The sequence below is a fragment of the Chiloscyllium plagiosum genome, unplaced genomic scaffold, assembly GCF_037043375.1.
Source record: "Chiloscyllium plagiosum isolate Xiang-an unplaced genomic scaffold, Cpla_swu_hap1 HiC_scaffold_12, whole genome shotgun sequence".
Taxonomy (NCBI): domain Eukaryota; kingdom Metazoa; phylum Chordata; class Chondrichthyes; order Orectolobiformes; family Hemiscylliidae; genus Chiloscyllium; species Chiloscyllium plagiosum.
In genome coordinates this window covers 93,192,397-93,211,215 of record NW_028270150.1, presented here as the reverse complement: position 1 = coordinate 93,211,215, position 18,819 = coordinate 93,192,397, and the positions used below count along the sequence as shown (strand labels likewise).

The 18,819-nt window shown below is 59.8% G+C and overlaps 1 protein-coding gene across 2 annotated transcripts in view; it reads left to right on the top strand.

Annotated features, from left to right (window-relative positions):
* Positions 1-18,819, top strand: part of LOC122554907 (angiotensin-converting enzyme 2-like) — an 83,063-nt gene that overhangs the window by 10,921 nt on the left and 53,323 nt on the right. For both annotated transcript variants that reach the window (XM_087993065.1, XM_087993064.1), the window contains exons 3-5: positions 15,492-15,585; positions 17,633-17,776; positions 17,868-17,980. In XM_087993065.1, coding sequence (XP_087849191.1) covers positions 15,492-15,585; positions 17,633-17,776; positions 17,868-17,980 — 351 coding nt within the window. The remainder of the gene's footprint in view (positions 1-15,491; positions 15,586-17,632; positions 17,777-17,867; positions 17,981-18,819) is intronic.

Here is an 18,819-nt window from a genome sequence, read left to right as displayed (position 1 = left end):
AATGGATATGGGGGAGGGTGAATGGAAGTGGAGTGAGGGGGATATGGGGAAGGTAGTGGAGAGGGAGGGGTTGCCAGAGAGGCAGTGCGTGGGCATGGAGGGTGAGGGAGTGGGTATGGGGGAGGGGTTGTGGGAGAGGGAGTGGGTGTGTGGAGGAGGGATTGTGGGAGAGGGAGAGGGTGTGTGGGGAAGGGGTTGGGGGAGAGGGAGAGGGTGTGTGGGAAGGAGGGATTGTGGGAGAGGGAGTGGGTGTGTGGGGAAGGGGTTGGAGAGAGGGAGTGGGTGTGTGGGGAAGGGGTTGGGGGAGAGGGAGTGGGTGTGTGGAGGAGGGATTGTGGGAGAGGGAGTGGGTGTGTGGGGAAGGGGTTGGGGAGAGGGAGTGGGTGTGTGGGGAAGGGGTTGGGGGAGAGGGAGTGGGTGTGGGGAAGGGGTTGGGGGAGAGGGAGTGGGTGTGTGGGGAGGAGGGATTGTGGGAGAGGGAGTGGGTGTGTGGGGAAGGGGTTGGGGAGAGGGAGTAGGTATGTGGGGAAGGGGTTGGGGGAGAGGGAGTGGGTGTGTGGGGAGGAGGGATTGTGGGAGAGGGAGTGGGTGTGTGGGGAAGGGGTTGGGGAGAGGGAGTAGGTGTGTGGGGAAGGGGTTGGGGGAGAGGGAGTGGGTGTGGGGAAAGGGTTGGGGGAAAGGGAGTGGGTGTGTGGGGAAGGGGTTGGGGAGAGGGAGTGGGTGTGTGGGGAAGGGGTTGGGGAAGAGGGAGTGGGTGTGTGGAGGAGGGATTGTGGGACAGGGAGTGGGTGTGTGGGGAAGGGACTGTGGGAGACGGAGTGGGTATGTGGGTGGAAGGGATTGTGGGAGAGGGAGTGGGTGTGTGGGGAAGGGATTGTGGGAGAGGGAGTGGGTGTGTGGGGAAGGGGTTGTGTGAGAGGGAGTGGGTGTGTGGGGAAGGGGCTGTGGGAGATGGAGTCGGTGTGTCGAGGAGGGGTTGTGGGAGAGGGAGTGGGTGTGTGGGGAAGGGGCTGTGGAAGTGAGAGAGGGAGTGCGTATGTGGGGAAAGGGATGTGGGAGAGGGAGGGGTTGTGGGAGAGGGTGTGGTTGTGTGGGGAAGGGGTTGTGAGAGAGGTAGTGGGTGTGTGGGGAAGGGGATGTGGGAGAGGGAGTGGGTGTGTGGAGGAGGGATTGTGGGAGAGGGAATGAGTGTGTGGGGAAGGGATTTTGTGAGAGGGAGTGGGTGAGTGGAGGAGGGATTGTGGGAGAGGGAGTGGGTGTGTGGGGAAAGGGCTGTGGGAGACGGAGTGGGTATGTGGGGAGGAGGGATTGTGGGAGAGGGAATGAGTGTGTGGGGAAGGGGTTGTGGGAGAGGGAGTGGGTGTGTGGGGAAGGGGTTGTGGGAGAGGGAGTGGGTGTGTGGGGAAGGGATTGTGGAAGTGGGAGAGAGAGTGGTTGTGGGGGAAAGGGTTGTGGGAGAGGGAGGGGTTGTGGGAGAGAGAGGTGTTGTGAGAGAGTGAGTGTGTGTGTGGGGAAGGGGTTGTGGGAGAGGGATTGGGTGTGTGGAGGAGGGTTTTGTGGGAGAGGGAGTGGGTGTGTGGGAGGGGTTGTGGGATAGGGTGTGGGTGTGTGGGTAAGGGGTTGTGAGAGAGGGAGTAGGTGTGTGCGGAATGGGTTGTGGGAGAGGGAGTGGGTGTGTGGGTAAGGGGTTGTGAGAGAGGAAGTGGGTGTGTGGGGAAGGGGTTGTGGAAGTGGGAGAGGGAGGGGTTGTGGGAGAGGAAGGGGTTGTGGGAGAGGGAGTGAGTGTGTGTGCAGGAGGGGTTGTGGAGGAGGGATTGTGGGAGAGAGAGTGGGTATGGGGGAGGGGTTGTGGGATAGGGAGTGGGTGTGTGGGTAAGGGGTTGTGAAAGAGGGAGTAGGTGTGTGCAGAACGGGTTGTGGAAGTGGGAGAGGGAGTGGGTGTGTGGAGAAAGGGTTGTGGGAGAGGGAGGGGTTGTGGGAGAGGGAGGGGTTGTGGGAGAGGGAGTGAGTGTGTGTGGAGGAGGGGTTGTGGGAGAGGGAGTGGACGTGTGGAGGAGGGATTGTGGAGGAGGGATTGTGGAGGAGGGATTGTGGGAGAGAGAGTGGGTATGGGGGAGGGGTTGTGGGATAGGGAGTGAGTGTGTGGGGAAGCTGTTGTGCGAGAGGGAGTGGGTGTGTGGAGGAGGGGTTGTCGGAGAGCGAGTGTGGGTGTGTGGAGGAGGGGTTGTGGGAGCGGGAGTGTGTGTGTGTAGAGGAGGGATTGTGGAGAGGGAGTGGGTGTGTGGGGAAGGTGTTGTGGGAGAGGGACTGGGTGTGTGGGGAAGGGGCTGTGGGAGAGGAAGTGGGTGTGTGGGGAAGGGGTTGTGGGAGAGGGAGTCGGTGTGTGGGGAAGGGGTTGTGGGATAGGGAGTGGGTGTGTGGGGAAAGGGTTGGGTGAGAGGGAGGGGTTGTGGGAGAGGGAGTGTGTGTGGAGGAGGGTTTGTGGGAGAGGGAGTGGGTGTGTGGGAAAGGGGTTGTGGGAGAGAGAGTGGGTGTGTGGAGGAGAATTGTGAGAGAGGGAGTGTGTGTATGTAGGAGGGATTGTGAGAGAGGGAGAGTGTGTGGAGGAGGGATTGTGAGAGAGGGAGTGCGTGTGTGGGGAAGGGTTTGGGTGAGAGGGAGTGGGTGTGTGGGGAAGGGGTTGTGGGAGAGGGAGTGGGTGTGTGGGGACAGGGTTGTGGGAGTGGATGTGTGTGGAGGAGGGGTTGTGGGAGAGGGAGTGTGTGTGTGGAGGAGGGATTGTGGGAGAGGGTGTGGGTTGTGGGAAAGGGGTTGTGGGAGAGGCAGTGTGTGTGTGGGGAAGGGTTTGTGAGACAGGGAGTGGGTGTGTGGGTAAGGGGTTGTGGGAGAGGGAGTGGGTGTGTGGAGGAGGGTTTTGTGGGAGAGGGAGTGCGTGTGTGGAGGAGGGATTCTGGAGGAGGGATTGTGGGAGAGAGAGTGGGTATGGGGGAGGGATTGTGGGAGAGAGAGTGGGTATGGGGAAGGGGTTGTGGGAGAGGGAGTGGGTGTGTGGGGAGAGGGAGTGGGTGTGTGGGGAAGGGGCTGTGGGAGAGGAAGTGGGTGTGTGGGGAAGGGGTTGTGGGAGAGGGAGGGTGTGTGTGGGGAGGGGATGTGTGGGGAAGGTGTTGGGTTGTGGGAGAGGGAGTGGGTGTGTGGGGAAGGGGTTGTGGGAGGGGGAAGGGGTTGTGGGAGAGGGAGTGTGTATGTGGGGAAGGAGTTGTGGGAGAGGGAGTGGGTGTGTGGGGGAGTGGGTGTGTGGGGAAAGGGTTGTAGGAGAGGGAGTGTGTGTGTGGTGAAGGGGTTGTGGGAGAGGGAGTGGGTGTGTGGGGAAGGAGTTGGGGGAGAGGAATTGTGTGTGTGGGGAAGGGGTTGGGGGAGAGGGAGTGGGTGTGTGGGGAAGGGGTTGTGGGAGAGGGAGTGGGTGTGTGGAGGAGGATATTGTGGGAGAGGGGGTGGGTGTGTGGAGGAGGGATTGTGGAGGAGGGATTGTGGGAGAGAGAGAGTGGGTATGGGGGAGGGGTTGTGGGAGAGGGAGTGGGTGTGTGGGGAAGCGGTTATGCGAGAGGGAGTGGGTGTGTGGAGGAGGGATTGTGGGAGAGGGAGTGGGTGTGTGGGGAAGGGGTTGTGGGAGAGGAAATGTGTGTGTGGGGAAGGGGTTGTGGGAGAGGGAAGGGGTGTGTGGGAGGAGAGATTGTGGGAGAGGGAGTGGGTGTGTGGGGAAGGGGTTGTGGGAGAGGGATCGGTTTTGGGAGAGGGAGTGGGTGTGTGGGAGGAGGGATTGTGGGAGAGGGAGTGGATGTGTGGGGAAGAGGGATTGTGGGAGAGGGAGTGGGTGTGGGGGGAAGGGGCTGTGGGAGAGGGAGTGAGTGTGTGGAGAACAAGTTGTGGGAGAGGGAGTGGGTGTGTGGGGAGGAGGGATTGTGGGAGAGGGAGTGGGTGTGTGGAGAACGAGTTGTGGGAGAGGGGGTGGGTATGTGGGGAAGAGGCTGTGGGAGAGGGAGTGAGTGTATTTGGAAGGGATTGTGGGAGAGGGAGTGGTTGTGTGGAGAACAAGTTGTGGGAGAGGGAGTGAGTGTATGTGGAGGAGGGATTGTGGGAGAGGGAGTGGGTGTGTGGGGAAGGCATTATTGGAGAGGGAGTGGAAGTTTGCGGAGGTGGGATTGTGGGAGAGGGGGTGGCACTGAGAGAAGTGCATTTGTAGGGAGGTGGAGTGAGTGTGGGGAAGAGTGGTTGAGGAGGAGGGGCAGTGATTGTGTTGTGAGAGGGGGTTTTTTGTGATGGAGGGTGAGTGAGTGTGGGAAGGGGGAGTGTGGGGGAACGGCAGTGAGTGTGGGTAAGCGGTTGTGAGTATGAGGGAAGGGCAGATACAGAGTGTGTGGGAAAAAGGCTGTGACTGTGAGGGAGGGGGAGTGTTTGGGAGGGACAGTGAGTGTGCGGGAAGGAAGTGTGGAGGAGGGGAAGTATGGGGAAAGGACGGTGAGTGTGGGGGTGGGGGAGGGATTGTGGGGTAGGGCGAGTGTGCACGGGGGAATTGGGGGAGGGCAAGTGAGTGTGTGGGGACAGAGTGTTTTGTGTGGTGGAGGGGGTGTTGGTGTGGGGGTAGAGGGGGTTATGTGTTGGGTGGGTGTGGGTGTGGAGGGTGCAGGTGTGGGTAAGGCGGAGTGGGTGTGGAGGGAGCAGATTTGGAGGGAGTAGGTGTGGAGGGAGTTGGTGTGGAGGGAGTGGGTGTGGGTGTGGGTGTGGGGGAGTGGGTGTGGGTATGGGTGTGGGTGTGGGAGAGTGGGTGTGGAGGGAGTGGGTGTGGGGGAGGGAAAATGAGTGTGGAGGGAGTGGGTGTGGGGGAGGGGAAGTGGGTGTGGGGGAATGGGTGTGGGTGTGGGAGAGTGGGTGTGGAGGGAGTGGGTGTGGGGGAGGGAAAGTGGGTGTGGAGGGAGTGGGTGTGGGGGGAGTGGGTGTGGGGGAGGGAAAGTGGGTGTGGAGGGAGTGGGTGTGGAGGGAGTGGGTGTGGGGGAGGGAAAGTGGGTGTGGAGGGAGTGGGTGTGGGGGGAGTGGGTGTGGGGAGGAGAAGTGGGTGTGGGGGAGGGGAAGTGGGTGGGGGGGAATGGGTGTGGGTGTGGGGAAGTGGGTGTGGTTGTGGGAGAGTGGGTGTGAAGGGAGTGGGTGTGGGCGTGGTGGGGTGTGTGTGAGTGCGGGTGTGGGAGTGGGGGAGTGGGTGTGGGTGTGGAGGGAGTGGGTGTGGGTGTGAATGTGGGGGTGTGGGTGTGGGTGCTGTGGAGGGAGCGGGAGTGGGTGTTGGGGAGGGTGTGGGTATGGGTGTTGGGGGAGTGGATGTGGGTTTGGGGGAGTGGGTGTTTAGGGAGTGGGTGTGGGTTTGGGGAGTGGGTGTATAGGGAGTGGGTGTGGGTTTGGGGAGTGGGTGTGGGTTTGGGGGAGTGGGTGTATAGCGAGTGGGTGTGGGTTTGGAGGGTGGGTGTACAGAGAGTGGGTGTGGGTTTGGGGGAGTGGGAGTGGGTGTGGGTGTGAATGTGGGGGAGTGGGTGTGGAGGGAGTGGAAGCGGGAATGGGTGTGGGGGAGGAGAGTGGGTGTGGAGGGAGTGGGTGGGTGTGTGGGTGTGCGTGTGAGGGGAGTGGGTGTGGGTATGGGGGTCTGGTTGTGGGTGTGGGGGGAGTGGGTGTGGGTATGGGTGTGTGGGTGTGGGGGAGTGAGTGTGGGTGTGAGTGTGGGTGTGAGTGTGGGCATGGTGGAGGGGTGTGGGTGTGGATGTGGGTATGGGGGTGTGGGTGTGGGGGGTCTGGGTGTGAATGTGGGGGAGTAGGTGCGAATGTGGGGGAGTGGATGTGGGTGTGGGGGAGGGGTGTTTGTGTGGGTGTGGGGGATTGGGTATGGAGGGAGTGGGTGTGGGTGTGGGGGGAGTGAATGTGGAGGGAGGAGGTGTGGGTTTTGGGGAATGGGTGTGGGAGTGGGGGAATGGGTGTGGGTGTGGGGGGAGTGGGTGTGGAGGGAGGAGGTGTGGGTTTAGGGGTGTGGGTGTGAATGTGGGGGTGTGGGTGTGGGTGTGGGGGCTATGGAGGGAGTGGGAGCAGGAGTGGGTGTGGGGAAGGGGTGTGGGTATGGGAGAGTGGGTGTGGAGGGAGTGGGTGTGGGTGTGAATGTGGGGGAGTGAGTGTGGGTGTGGGTGTGGGGGATGTGGAAGGAGTGGCAACGGGAGTGGGTGTGGGTGTGGATGGAGTGGGTGTGGGTATGGGGGAATAGGTGTGGGCATGGGGAGTGGTGTGGGTACAGGTGTGGGAGTAGGTGTGGAGGGAGTGGGTGTGGGTGTGAATGTGGAGGAGTGGGTGTGGGTGTGGGGGGTGTGGAGGGAGTGGCAGCGGGAGTGGGTGTGGGTGTGGAAGGAGTGGGTGTGGGTGTGGGTATGGGTGTGTGGGTGTTGGGGAAGTGGGTGTGGGTATGGGGGTCTGGGTATTGGTGTGGGTGTGGGGGTAGTGGGTGTGAGTGTGGGTGTGTGTCTGGATGTGGGGGAGTTGGTGTGGAGGGAGTGGGTGTGGGTGTGGTTTTGGGGGAGTGGGTGTGGGAGTGGAGGGAGTGGGTGTGGAGAGAGTGGGTGTGGAGAGAGTGGGTGTTGGTGTGGTTGTGGGGAAGTGGGTGTGGGTATGGGGGAGTGGGGGAGTTTGGGTGTGGAGGGTGTGGGTGTGGAGGGAGTGGGTGTGGGTGTGGTTGTAGGGGAGTGGGTGTGGGTGTGGTTATGGGGAAGTGGGTGTGGATGTGGGGGAGTGGGTATGGGGTGTGGGGGAGTGGGTGTGGGAGAATGTGTGAAAGGGGTGGGTGTGGAGGGAGTTTGTGTGGAGGGAGTGGGTGTGGGTGTGGTTGTGGGGGAGTGGGTGTGGGTGAGGGTGTGGAGGGAGTGGGTGTGGAGAGAGTGGGTGTGGGTGTGGTTGTAGGGGAGTGGGTGTGGAGGGGGTGGGTGTCGAGGGAGTGAGTGTGGGTGTGGAGGAGTGGGTGTGGGTGGAGTGGGTGTAAAGGGAGAGGGTGTGGGTGTGGGTGTGGGTATGGGGAGTGTGTGTGGGTATGGGGGAGTGGGTGTGGTTGTGGGAGAGTGTATGTGGAGGGGGTGGGTGTGGGGGGAGTGGGTGTAGAAGGAGTGGGTGTTGGTGTGGTTCTGGGTGAGTGTGTGTGGGTATGGGGAGTGGGTGTGGGTGTGGGTGATTGGGAGTGGAGGGTGTGGGTGTGTAGGGAGAGGGTGTGGGTGTGTGGAGGAGGGTGTGGGTGTGTGGAGGAGGGGTTGTGTGAGAGGGAGTGGGTGTGTGAGGAAGGGGTTGTGGGAGAGGGAGTGGGTGTGTGGGGAAGGGGTTGTGGGAGAGGGAGTGGGTGTGTGGGGAAGGGGTTGTGGGAGAGGGAGTGGGTGTGGGAAGGGGGAGTGTGGGTAAGCGGTTGTGAGTGTGAGGGAAGGGCAGAGACAGAGAGTGTGGGAAAAGTGCGATGACTGTGGGGGAGGGGGAGTGTTTGGGAGGGAGAGTGAGTGTGCGGGAAGGAAGTGTGGAGGAGGGGAAGTATGGGGAAAGGACGGTGAGTGTGAATGTGGGGGTGTGGGTGTGGAGGGAGTGGGATCGGGAGTGGTTGTGGGGGAGGAGAGTGGGTATGGAGGGAGTGGGTGGGTGTGCGCGTGAGGGGAGTGGGTGTTGGTATGGGGGTCTGGTTGTGGGTGTGGGGGGAGTGGGTGTGGGTATGGGTGTGGGGGAGTGGGTGTGGGTGTGAGTGTGGGCATGGGGGAGGGGTGTGGGTGGGTGTGAGTGTGGGCCTGGTGGAGGGGTGTGGGTGTGGCTGTGTGGATGTGGATGTGGGTATGGGGGTATGGGTGTGGGGGGTGTGGGTGCGAATGTGGGGGAGTGGGTGTGGGTGTGAGGGAGCGGTGTTTGTGTGGGTGTGGAGGGAGTGGGTGTGGGAGTGGGGGGAGTGGGTGTGGAGGGAGGAGGTGTGGGTGTAGGGGTGTGGGTGTGAATGTGGGGGAGGGGATGTGGGTGTGCGGGCTGTGGAGGGAGAGGGAGCAGGAGTGGGTGTGGGGGAGGGGTGTGGGTATGGAGGGAGTGGGTGTGGGAGTGGGGGAGTGGGTGTGGAGGGAGGAGGTGTGGGCTTGGGTGAGTGGGTGTGGATTTGGGGGAGTGGGTGTGGAGGGATGGGTGTGGGGAGTGGATGTGGGTGTGGGAGAGTGGGTGTGGAGGGAGTGGGTGTGGTTGTGGAGGGAGTGGGTGTGGGTGTGGGTGTGGTTGTGGGGGAGTGGGTGTGGGTATGGGGGAGTGGGTGTGGGTGTGAATGTGGGGGAGTGAGTGTGGGTGTGGGGATATGGAGGGAGTGGCAGTGGGAGTGAGTATGGGTGTGGAGGCAGTTGGTGTGGAGGGAGTGGATGTGGGCGTGGGTATGGGGGAGTGGGTGTGGGAGAGTGGATGTGGAGGGAGTGGGTGTGGTTGTGGGGGAGTGGGTGTGTGTATGGGGGAGTGGGTGTGGGTGTGGGAGAGTGGGTGTGGGCATGGGGAGTGGGTGTGGGTGCAGGTGTGGGAGTAGGTGTGGAGGGAGTGGGTGTGGGTGTGAATGTGGAGGAGTGGGTGTGGGTGTGGGGGGTGTGGAGGGAGTGGCAGTGGGAGTGAGTATGGGTGTGGAGGCAGTTGGTGTGGAGGGAGTGGGTGTGGGCGTGGGTGTGGGGGAGTGGATGTGGGAGAGTGGATGTGGAGGGAGTGGGTGTGGGTATAGGGGAGTGGGTGTGGGTATGGGGGAGTGGGTGTGGGCATGGGGAGTGGGTGTGGGTACAGGTGTGGGAGTAGGTGTGGAGGGAGTGGGTGTGGGTGTGAATGTGGAGGAGTGGGTGTGGGTGTGGGGGGTGTGGAGGGAGTGGCAGCGGGAGTGGGTGTGGGTGTGGAAGGAGTGGGTGTGGGTGTGGGTATGGGTGTGTGGGTGTTGGGGAAGTGGGTGTGGGAATGGGGGTCTGGGTGTTGGTGTGGATGTGGGGGGAGTGGGTGTGGGTATGAGTATGGGTGTGTGGGTGTGGGGGTTGTGGGTGTGTGTGTGGGTGTGGGGGAGTTGGTGTGGAGGTAGTGGGTGTGGGTGTTGTTGTGGGGGAGTGGGTGTGGGTGTGGAGGGAGTGGGTGTGGAGAGAGTGAGTGTGGGTGTGGTTGTAGGGGAGTGGGTGTGGGTGTGGAGGGAGTGGGTGTGGGGAGTGGACGTGGGTATGGGGGAGTGGGTGTGGGTGTGGAGGGAGTGGGTGTGGGTGTGGGGAGTGGACGTGGGTATGGGGGAGTGGTTGTGGGTGTGGCAATGGGGGAGTGGGTGTGGGAGAGTGTGTGTGGAGAGGGTGGTTGTGGAGGGAGTGGGTGTGGGTGCGGTTGTGGGGGATTGGGGTGTGGCGGGAGTGGGTGTAGAGGGAGTGGGTGTGGGTGTGGTTGTGGGGGAATTGCTGTGAGTATGGGGGAGTGATTGTGGGTGGAGGGTTTGGGTGTGGAGGGAGTGGGTGTGGGTGTGGTTGTAGGGGAGTGGGTGTAGGTGTGGTTATGGGGAAATTGGTGTGGGTGTGGGGGAGTGGGTGTGGGTATGGGGAAGTGGGTGTGGGTGTGGATGAGTGGGTGTGGACGGTGTGGGTGTGGAGGGTGTGGGTGTGGAGGGAGTGGGTGTGGGTGTGGTTGTAGGGGCGTGGATATGGGGGAGTGGGTGTGGAGTGGGTGGGTGTAGGTGTGGTTATGGGGGAGTGGGTGTGGAGGGGGTGGGTGTGGAGGGAGTGGGTGTAGGTGTGCGTATGGAGGAGTGGGTGTGGGTGTGGTTGTGGGAGATTGGGTGTGGGTATGTGGGTGTGGGGGGAGTGGGTGTGGGGGCAGTGGGTGTGGGTGTGGGGGAGTGGGTGTGGGTGTGGACGGAGTGGATGTGGGTATGGGGGAGTGGGTGTTTTTGTGGGAGAATATGTGGAAGGTGTGTGCGTGGGCGTGGGCATGGGTGTGGGTGTGGGGGAGTGGGTGTAGGTGTGGGGAGTGTGGAGGGGTTGGGAGCAGGAGTGGGTGTGGATGTGTGGGTGTGGAGGGAGTGGGTGTGGGTGTGGAGGGTGTGGGTGTGGTTGTAGGGGAGTGGGTGTGGAGGGAGTGGATGTGGGTGTGGTTGTAGGGGAATGGGTGTGGAGGGTGTGGATGTGGAGGGAGTGGGTGTGGGTGTGGTTTTAGGGGAGTGGGTGTGGGTGTGGGAGAGTGGGTATGGGGGAGTGGGAGCAGGAGTGGGTGTGGGGGAGCGGTGTGGGTGTGGATGTGTGGGTGTGGGGAGAGGGTGTGGATGTGTGGGTGTGGGGAGAGGGTGCGGGTGTGGATGTGTAGGTGTGGGGAGAGGATGTGGGTGTGGATTTGTGGGTGTGGGTGTGGGGAGAGGGTGTGTATGTGTAGGTGTGGGGAGAGGGTGTGGGTGTGGATTTGTGGGTGTGGGGAGAGGGTGCGGGTGTGGATGTGTAGGTGTGGGGAGAGGGTGTGGATTTGGGGGTGTGGGTGTGGGGAGAGGGTGCGGGTGTGTGGGTGTGGGGAGAGGGTGCGGGTGTGGATTTGTGGGTGTGGGGAGAGGGTGTGGATGTGTGGGTGTGGGGAGAGGGTGCGGGTGTGGATTTGTGGGTGTGGGTGTGGGTAGAGGGTGCGGGTGTGGGGAGAGGGTGTGGGTGTGGGGAGAGGGTGAGGGTGTGGATGTGTGGGTGTGGGTGTGGGGAGAGGGTGCGGGTGTGGGGAGAGGGTGTGGGTGTGGGGAGAGGGTGAGGGTGTGGATGTGTGGGTGTGGGTGTGGGGAGAGGGTGCGGGTGTGGGGAGAGGGTGTGGGTGTGGGGAGAGGGTGAGGGTGTGGATGTGTGGGTGTGGGTGTGGGGAGAGGGTGAGGGTGTGGATGTGTGGGTGTGGGTGTGGGGAGAGGGTGCGGGTGTGGATGTGTGGGTGTGGGTGTGGGGAGAGGGTGCGGGTGTGGATGTGTGGGTGTGGGTGTGGGGAGAGGGTGCGGGTGTGGATGTGTGGGTGTGGGTGTGGGGAGAGGGTGCGGGTGTGGATGTGTGGGTGTGGGTGTGGGGAGAGGGTGCGGGTGTGGATTTGTGGGTGTGGGGAGAGGGTGCGGGTGTGGATGTGTGGGTGTGGGGAGAGGGTGCGGGTGTGGATTTGTGGGTGTGGGTGTGGGGAGAGGGTGAGGGTGTGGATTTGTGGGTGTGGGTGTGGGGAGAGGGTGCGGGTGTGGATTTGTGGGTGTGGGTGTGGGGAGAGGGTGAGGGTGTGGATTTGTGGGTGTGGGTGTGGGGAGAGGGTGCGGGTGTGGATTTGTGGGTGTGGGTGTGGGGAGAGGGTGCGGGTGTGGATTTGTGGGTGTGGGTGTGGGGAGAGGGTGCGGGTGTGGATTTGTGGGTGTGGGTGTGGGGAGAGGGTGCGGGTGTGGATTTGTGGGTGTGGGGAGAGGGTGCGGGTGTGGATGTGTGGGTGTGGGGAGAGGGTGCGGGTGTGGATGTGTGGGTGTGGGGAGAGGGTGCGGGTGTGGATGTGTGGGTGTGGGGAGAGGGTGCGGGTGTGGATGTGTGGGTGTGGGGAGAGGGTGCGGGTGTGGATGTGTGGGTGTGGGGAGAGGGTGCGGGTGTGGATGTGTGGGTGTGGGTGTGGGGAGAGGGTGCGGGTGTGGATGTGTGGGTGTGGGTGTGGGGAGAGGGTGCGGGTGTGGATGTGTGGGTGTGGGTGTGGGGAGAGGGTGCGGGTGTGGGGAGAGGGTGCGGGTGTGGGGAGAGGGTGCGGGTGTGGATGTGTGGGTGTGGGGAGAGGGTGCGGGTGTGGATGTGTGGGTGTGGGTGTGGGGAGAGGGTGTGGGTGTGGATTTGTGGGTGTGGGGAGAGGGTGCGGGTGTGGATGTGTGGGTGTGGGGAGAGGGTGCGGGTGTGGATGTGTGGGTGTGGGGAGAGGGTGCGGGTGTGGATGTGTGGGTGTGGGTGTGGGGAGAGGGTGTGGGTGTGGATTTGTGGGTGTGGGTGTGGGGAGAGGGTGCGGGTGTGGATGTGTGGGTGTGGGTGTGGGGAGAGGGTGCGGGTGTGGATGTGTGGGTGTGGGTGTGGGGAGAGGGTGCGGGTGTGGATGTGGGGAGAGGGTGTGGGGAGAGGGTGCGGGTGTGGATGTGTGGGTGTGGGTGTGCGGAGAGGGTGCGGGTGTGGATGTGTGGGTGTGGGTGTGGGGAGAGGGTGCGGGTGTGGATGTGTGGGTGTGGGTGTGGGGAGAGGGTGTGGGTGTGGATGTGTGGGTGTGCGGAGAGGGTGCGGGTGTGGATGTGTGGGTGTGGGTGTGGGGAGAGGGTGTGGGTGTGGATGTGTGGGTGTGGGTGTGGGGAGAGGGTGTGGGTGTGGATGTGTGGGTGTGGGTGTGGGGAGAGGGTGCGGGTGTGGATGTGTGGGTGTGGGTGTGGGGAGAGGGTGTGGGTGTGGATGTGTGGGTGTGCGGAGAGGGTGCGGGTGTGGATGTGTGGGTGTGGGTGTGGGGAGAGGGTGTGGGTGTGGATGTGTGGGTGTGGGTGTGGGGAGAGGGTGTGGGTGTGGATGTGTGGGTGTTGGTGTGGGGAGAGGGTGCGGGTGTGGATGTGTGGGTGTGGGTGTGGGGAGAGGGTGCGGGTGTGGATGTGTGGGTGTGGGTGTGCGGAGAGGGTGCGGGTGTGGATGTGTGGGTGTGGGTGTGGGGAGAGGGTGCGGGTGTGGATGTGTGGGTGTGGGGAGAGGGTGCGGGTGTGGATGTGTGGGTGTGGGGAGAGGGTGTGGGTGTGGATGTGGGGAGAGGGTGTGGGTGTGGATGTGTGGGTGTGGGTGTGCGGAGAGGGTGCGGGTGTGGATGTGTGGGTGTGGGGAGAGGGTGTGGGTGTGGGTGTGGGGAGAGGGTGTGGGTGTGGATGTGTGGGTGTGGGTGTGGGGCGAGGGTGCGGGTGTGGATGTGTGGGTGTGGGTGTGGGGAGAGGGTGCGGGTGTGGATGTGGGGAGAGGGTGTGGGTGTGGATGTGTGGGTGTGGGGAGAGGGTGTGGGTGTGGATGTGTGGGTGTGGGTGTGGGGAGAGGGTGCGGGTGTGGATGTGTGGGTGTGGGTGTGGGGAGAGGGTGCGGGTGTGGATGTGTGGGTGTGGGTGTGCGGAGAGGGTGCGGGTGTGGATGTGTGGGTGTGGGGAGAGGGTGTGGATGTGTGGGTGTGGGGAGAGGGTGTGGGTGTGGATGTGTGGGTGTGGGGAGAGGGTGCGGGTGTGGATGTGTGGGTGTGGGTGTGGGGAGAGGGTGCGGGTGTGGATGTGTGGGTGTGGGGAGAGGGTGTGGGTGTGGATGTGTGGGTGTGGGTGTGGGGAGAGGGTGCGGGTGTGTGGGTGTGGGGAGAGGGTGTGGGTGTGGATGTGTGGGTGTGGGTGTGGGGAGAGGGTGTGGATGTGTGGGTGTGGGGAGAGGGTGCGGGTGTGTGGGTGTGGGGAGAGGATGTGGATGTGTGGAGGTGTGGGTGTGGGGAGAGGGTGCGGGTGTGGATGTGTGGGTGTGGGTGTGGGGAGAGGGTGCGGGTGTGGATGTGTGGGTGTGGGTGTGGGGAGAGGGTGCGGGTGTGGTGTGGGGAGAGGGTGTGGGTGTGGGTGTGGGGAGAGGGTGTGGGTGTGGATGTGTGGGTGTGGGTGTGGGGAGAGGGTGCGGGTGTGGGGAGAGGGTGCGGGTGTGGATGTGTGGGTGTGGGTGTGGGGAGAGGGTGTGGGTGTGGATGTGGGGAGAGGGTGTGGGTGTGGATGTGTGGGTGTGGGGAGAGGGTGCGGGTGTGGTGTGGGGAGAGGGTGTGGGTGTGGGTGTGGGGAGAGGGTGTGGGTGTGGATGTGTGGGTGTGGGTGTGGGGAGAGGGTGCGGGTGTGGGGAGAGGGTGCGGGTGTGGGTGTGGGGAGAGGGTGTGGGTGTGGATGTGTGGGTGTGGGTGTGGGGAGAGGGTGTGGGTGTGGGTGTGGGGAGAGGATGTGGATGTGTGGAGGTGTGGGTGTGGGGAGAGGGTGCGGGTGTGGTGTGGGGAGAGGGTGTGGGTGTGGGTGTGGGGAGAGGGTGTGGGTGTGGATGTGTGGGTGTGGGTGTGGGGAGAGGGTGCGGGTGTGGATGTGTGGGTGTGGGGAGAGGGTGTGGGTGTGGGGAGAGGGTGCGGGTGTGGATGTGTGGGTGTGGGGAGAGGGTGTGGGTGCGGGTGTGTGGGTGTGGGGAGAGGATGTGGATGTGTGGAGGTGTGGGTGTGGGGAGAGGGTGCGGGTGTGGATGTGTGGGTGTGGGTGTGGGGAGAGGGTGTGGGTGTGGGTGTGGGGAGAGGGTGTGGGTGTGGGTGTGTGGGTGTGGGTGTGGGGAGAGGGTGCGGGTGTGGGGAGAGGGTGCGGGTGTGGATGTGTGGGTGTGGGTGTGGGGAGAGGGTGTGGGTGTGGGTGTGGGGAGAGGATGTGGATGTGTGGAGGTGTGGGTGTGGGGAGAGGGTGCGGGTGTGGATGTGTGGGTGTGGGTGTGGGGAGAGGGTGCGGGTGTGGTGTGGGGAGAGGGTGTGGGTGTGGGTGTGGGGAGAGGGTGTGGGTGTGGATGTGTGGGTGTGGGTGTGGGGAGAGGGTGCGGGTGTGGATGTGTGGGTGTGGGGAGAGGGTGTGGGTGTGGGGAGAGGGTGCGGGTGTGGATGTGTGGGTGTGGGGAGAGGGTGTGGGTGCGGGTGTGTGGGTGTGGGGAGAGGATGTGGATGTGTGGAGGTGTGGGTGTGGGGAGAGGGTGCGGGTGTGGATGTGTGGGTGTGGGTGTGGGGAGAGGGTGCGGGTGTGGGTGTGGGGAGAGGGTGTGGGTGTGGGTGTGGGGAGAGGGTGCGGGTGTGGATGTGTGGGTGTGGGGAGAGGGTGCGGGTGTGGGTGTGGGGAGAGGGTGTGGGTGTGGGGAGAGGGTGCGGGTGTGGGTGTGGGGAGAGGGTGTGGGTGTGGGTGTGGGGAGAGGATGTGGATGTGTGGGTGTGGGTGTGGGGAGAGGGTGCGGGTGTGGGTGTGGGGAGAGGGTGTCTGAAGTGAATTCTGGAATTGTTTGCATGGAGAGTGGAGGCTCTGGGATTTTGTGGCTCACTACTGCCCCCTGCTTCGTGAGCTCAAGGGTAAAGTTCCACTCCCATACTTGATGGCCATGTAAACGACTGACATGAAATGATCTAAATATTAATCATCAGTTCACAAACACTTCCACCACCAGCACCCCAAAGGGAAAGTTAAAAATCAACATTGACCAAAGTAGGCCAAATTCTGCCTTGAGTGGACAGCAGAGAATTCCAGCAGCACCTATCTTTGCAGAGTCTTCAGTTCCGACTTCCCTCTCACTGATGCTTGCCGTGGTCATTGCTGAGGAGAAGACAGGTTAAACTGTCCCTGGTTCATGAGAGAATGATCATCGCCAAAGTTCAACGTGTTGTCATTGTTCTGATTGCAGCTGACACAAATTCTGAATGAAATGGTCACGATCTACAGCACAGGAATAGTCTGCGATCCAGCTGAACCCAGTCACTGCATGGAATTGGAGCCAGGTACCTGATTCAAAGCTCTGCGCAAACATACACATACAGACACACACACTTACTCACACACACACATATGTATAGACACACACAAATGCAGTCACTCATGCACACACACATATACAGACACACATACATATAAACACACACAGTCACTCACACACAAATACATACACACGCACAAATAGTCACACACATTTACAGACACACACACATATACACACACACAAATACAGATGTAGACACATACATATTGATACTCACACAAGTACAAAAACACAAACACTCATACATATACATGTAGACATGCAATCATAGACATGTGCACATGCATGCTCACACATATATACATACGCACACACATACAGTCTCTCTCACACACATACACGCACACATGCATACATGAGCACGTTTACACATACACAGATACAGACACACACACTATGTATTACAAATGAGTATATTCTAATTACAGCTGTGAATGTTCAACATATGATTTTACAGAGGGAAAAAAGCCTCCTTTTTAACCTTGTAGACACATATATAGACAACAAAAGAAATTAGTCTTATGGAAGGAGAGGATGAAAAAAGTGAGGCAATACAGTTGAATAATGCCAATCCACAGGATTGATTGAGATGAGCCTTTGCTTGCCAAGAATTTCCATTCTCTGATATGCTTTCTCTAGATTCTTTCACCTTTTTCTTTGAAGCAGGCACAGAACAACTGGTATACTAACTGCAAAGTCTCTTCATTACTGGTACAAGGCAATAGCTTACAGAAACTGATGGGAGAAAATAGCTGGCAATCTTTGTCCCTTGGAGTATTTTTGACTTCAGAGAAAGAGAGACACACAACCTGCTCTTGCAGCAGCCTCTGGGATTCTCTCTGTTGCGATCACACCCACAAACTGTTCGGCAGCCCAACGACCAATCAGTGAGTCATAGTCAGGCTGCTGACCTTTGGCCACAATTGCATAAACCAATCAGCTGCTTGTGATCAGCCAAGTGACACACTGAACACAAACCCTGATGTTGTGCCATGAACAAATGTCCCCAGTCCCACCAGCCCCCCTCCCCTCCCCTCCCACCCCACACTACACTGAAACAAAGCAGTTCTGTAATCAATGAGTTTCAGTGACCTGTTGTTAAAACAGCAATCATTCCACATTCCTTAGCTTCAAGAGTGCCTGCTGCTATTTAAGTCCCCAATCAAGAAATGCAAAATAGTCTTTCCAACATAAATACCACACGCATCCACAACACAAAGGTGAACTTGATTTAACTCTTTGTCAGCTGATGTATCGAAGAGTGGGCCTTGAGCTGCGGACTTTAGGACCCAGACGTTGTTGTCCACTGGTTGGCCATTGTTGAGCCTTGGTGACAATGCTCAATGATTGGCAGGCAGCCGGACGGTTCATCTCCCCCCTCCCAACCCCACCCCACTCCGTGGCAGTGGAGTATTCCCACTATCGTCCCATATCTTAAAAATAGTCATGGAACCCCTCCAGCATGGAAGCAGGCCATTCAGCCTATCATGTCCACACTGACCCGCAGAGCACAACCCCTACCCAGACCCCCTCCCCCAACCCAGTAATTCCCATGGCTAATCCACCTAGCCTGCACATTGTTGGACCGTGAGAGGAAACCGGAGCACCCGGAGGAAATCCACACAAACGTGGGGAGAACGTGCAAACTTCAAACAGACAGTCACCCGAGGCAGGAATTGAACCCAGTGCTAACCACTGAGCTACCATGTTACCTACGGAGACTCTCGCCTATGCCAAGTTTTAAAGCACAGTGTGTGGTTAGGATCTGGACAGCAAGTTCTGGAGGGTGACTCAATTGTGCTTTCAAAAAGGAATTGGATAATTAGGTTATGGTGAAAGGTCGGGGGCAGTGGGGGGAGCCACGTTACAGAGAGCTGGATAGATGGGGCTGAGTGGCCTTAAGAGACAATGGAGTCTCCAATGGATTAGCCCTCTGTGGAACATGGATGTTCGAATTGCCCACCGACGAGTCATTCCAAATTCTCCTCATGCTGCATTTATCATTTCAGGGTTGACCGTTCTGATGGCCGAGAGCAAGGATTACAACGAGAGGCTCTGGGCCTGGGAAGGTTGGCGAGTGAACGTGGGCAAAAGACTCCGGCCACTCTATGAGGGATACGCAACTTTGAAGAACAAAGCAGCCAGATTGAATGGTGACTGAGAGAAGTAAACAATGCGTGACTCATTCGTCTTTGGCAAGGGGAGTCTGCTGTGAAAAACTTGTCTTGCTTGTTTGTTTTGAAGGTTACGAAGACTATGGCGATTATTGGCGAGGAAACTACGAAACCGATGACATTGGGGTGTACGCCTACAGTCGGAATGATCTCCTGAAAGATGTGGATAGGCTACTTGAAGAGGTTAAAAACATTTCTTACCTCAATCACTTGTCCGTGTCTGGTCTTTTCACCCAGCAATCCCAAAAAAAAGTTGTCATGCCTGCAGCCAGCATTCGCTTAAATATTCAAACAACTAATGTAATTTACTGAAACAATGAACTGAAGACATTGGAAGCTGTTGTGAGTTATTAGTCACTGTCATGCCTTGGGGGGATTCACAGGTTAAAATGCCACTCCCTGGCATTTGCAATCATGGACTTTATTTATAAATAGTTTCAAAATGGCCTCACTGTGGGCGGCTAACCTGCTATTAGTTTCTTTTTCTGTCTGTCACTATAACCACAGCTAACAGCAAATAATAACAGAGTCAACAGACACACTTACTCAAAGACTGAACCACTAAGCCACTAAACACTACAGCCAGGCTGATGAGGCAGAGTTCTGACAGGACGCCACTGGTTTTGGGGCTAAAGCCAGATTCCTGCCACATTTACAAGAAGCAGGAAGTCTCAATCCTGCGCGGACATTTTCCTCACTCTCCCAAGTCCCACAGAACAGAGGCCGATTTAAGGATGTGGCCTTGGTTATTCTGGGAATCCTGCCTTGATGCGCTTTGGACAGAGGCATTCCACATGGGGTGGGGGAGGTTAGCCCCTATTGGCTGATGTGTCAGTTCCCTAATCCTATCCTGGGTCACTTGAGCATTGGCAGCACTGGTACACGCTGCCCACTTCTACAAAGTGAATGGTGAGTCAAGCTTAGTATGAGTATAAGTAAATGATTTTTTTTTACTTAATGGAGGCCATTTTCCCCATCCTCGCTGTAGGTAGGCTCAAAGTTTGTGAGAAGATTTGTAGCTC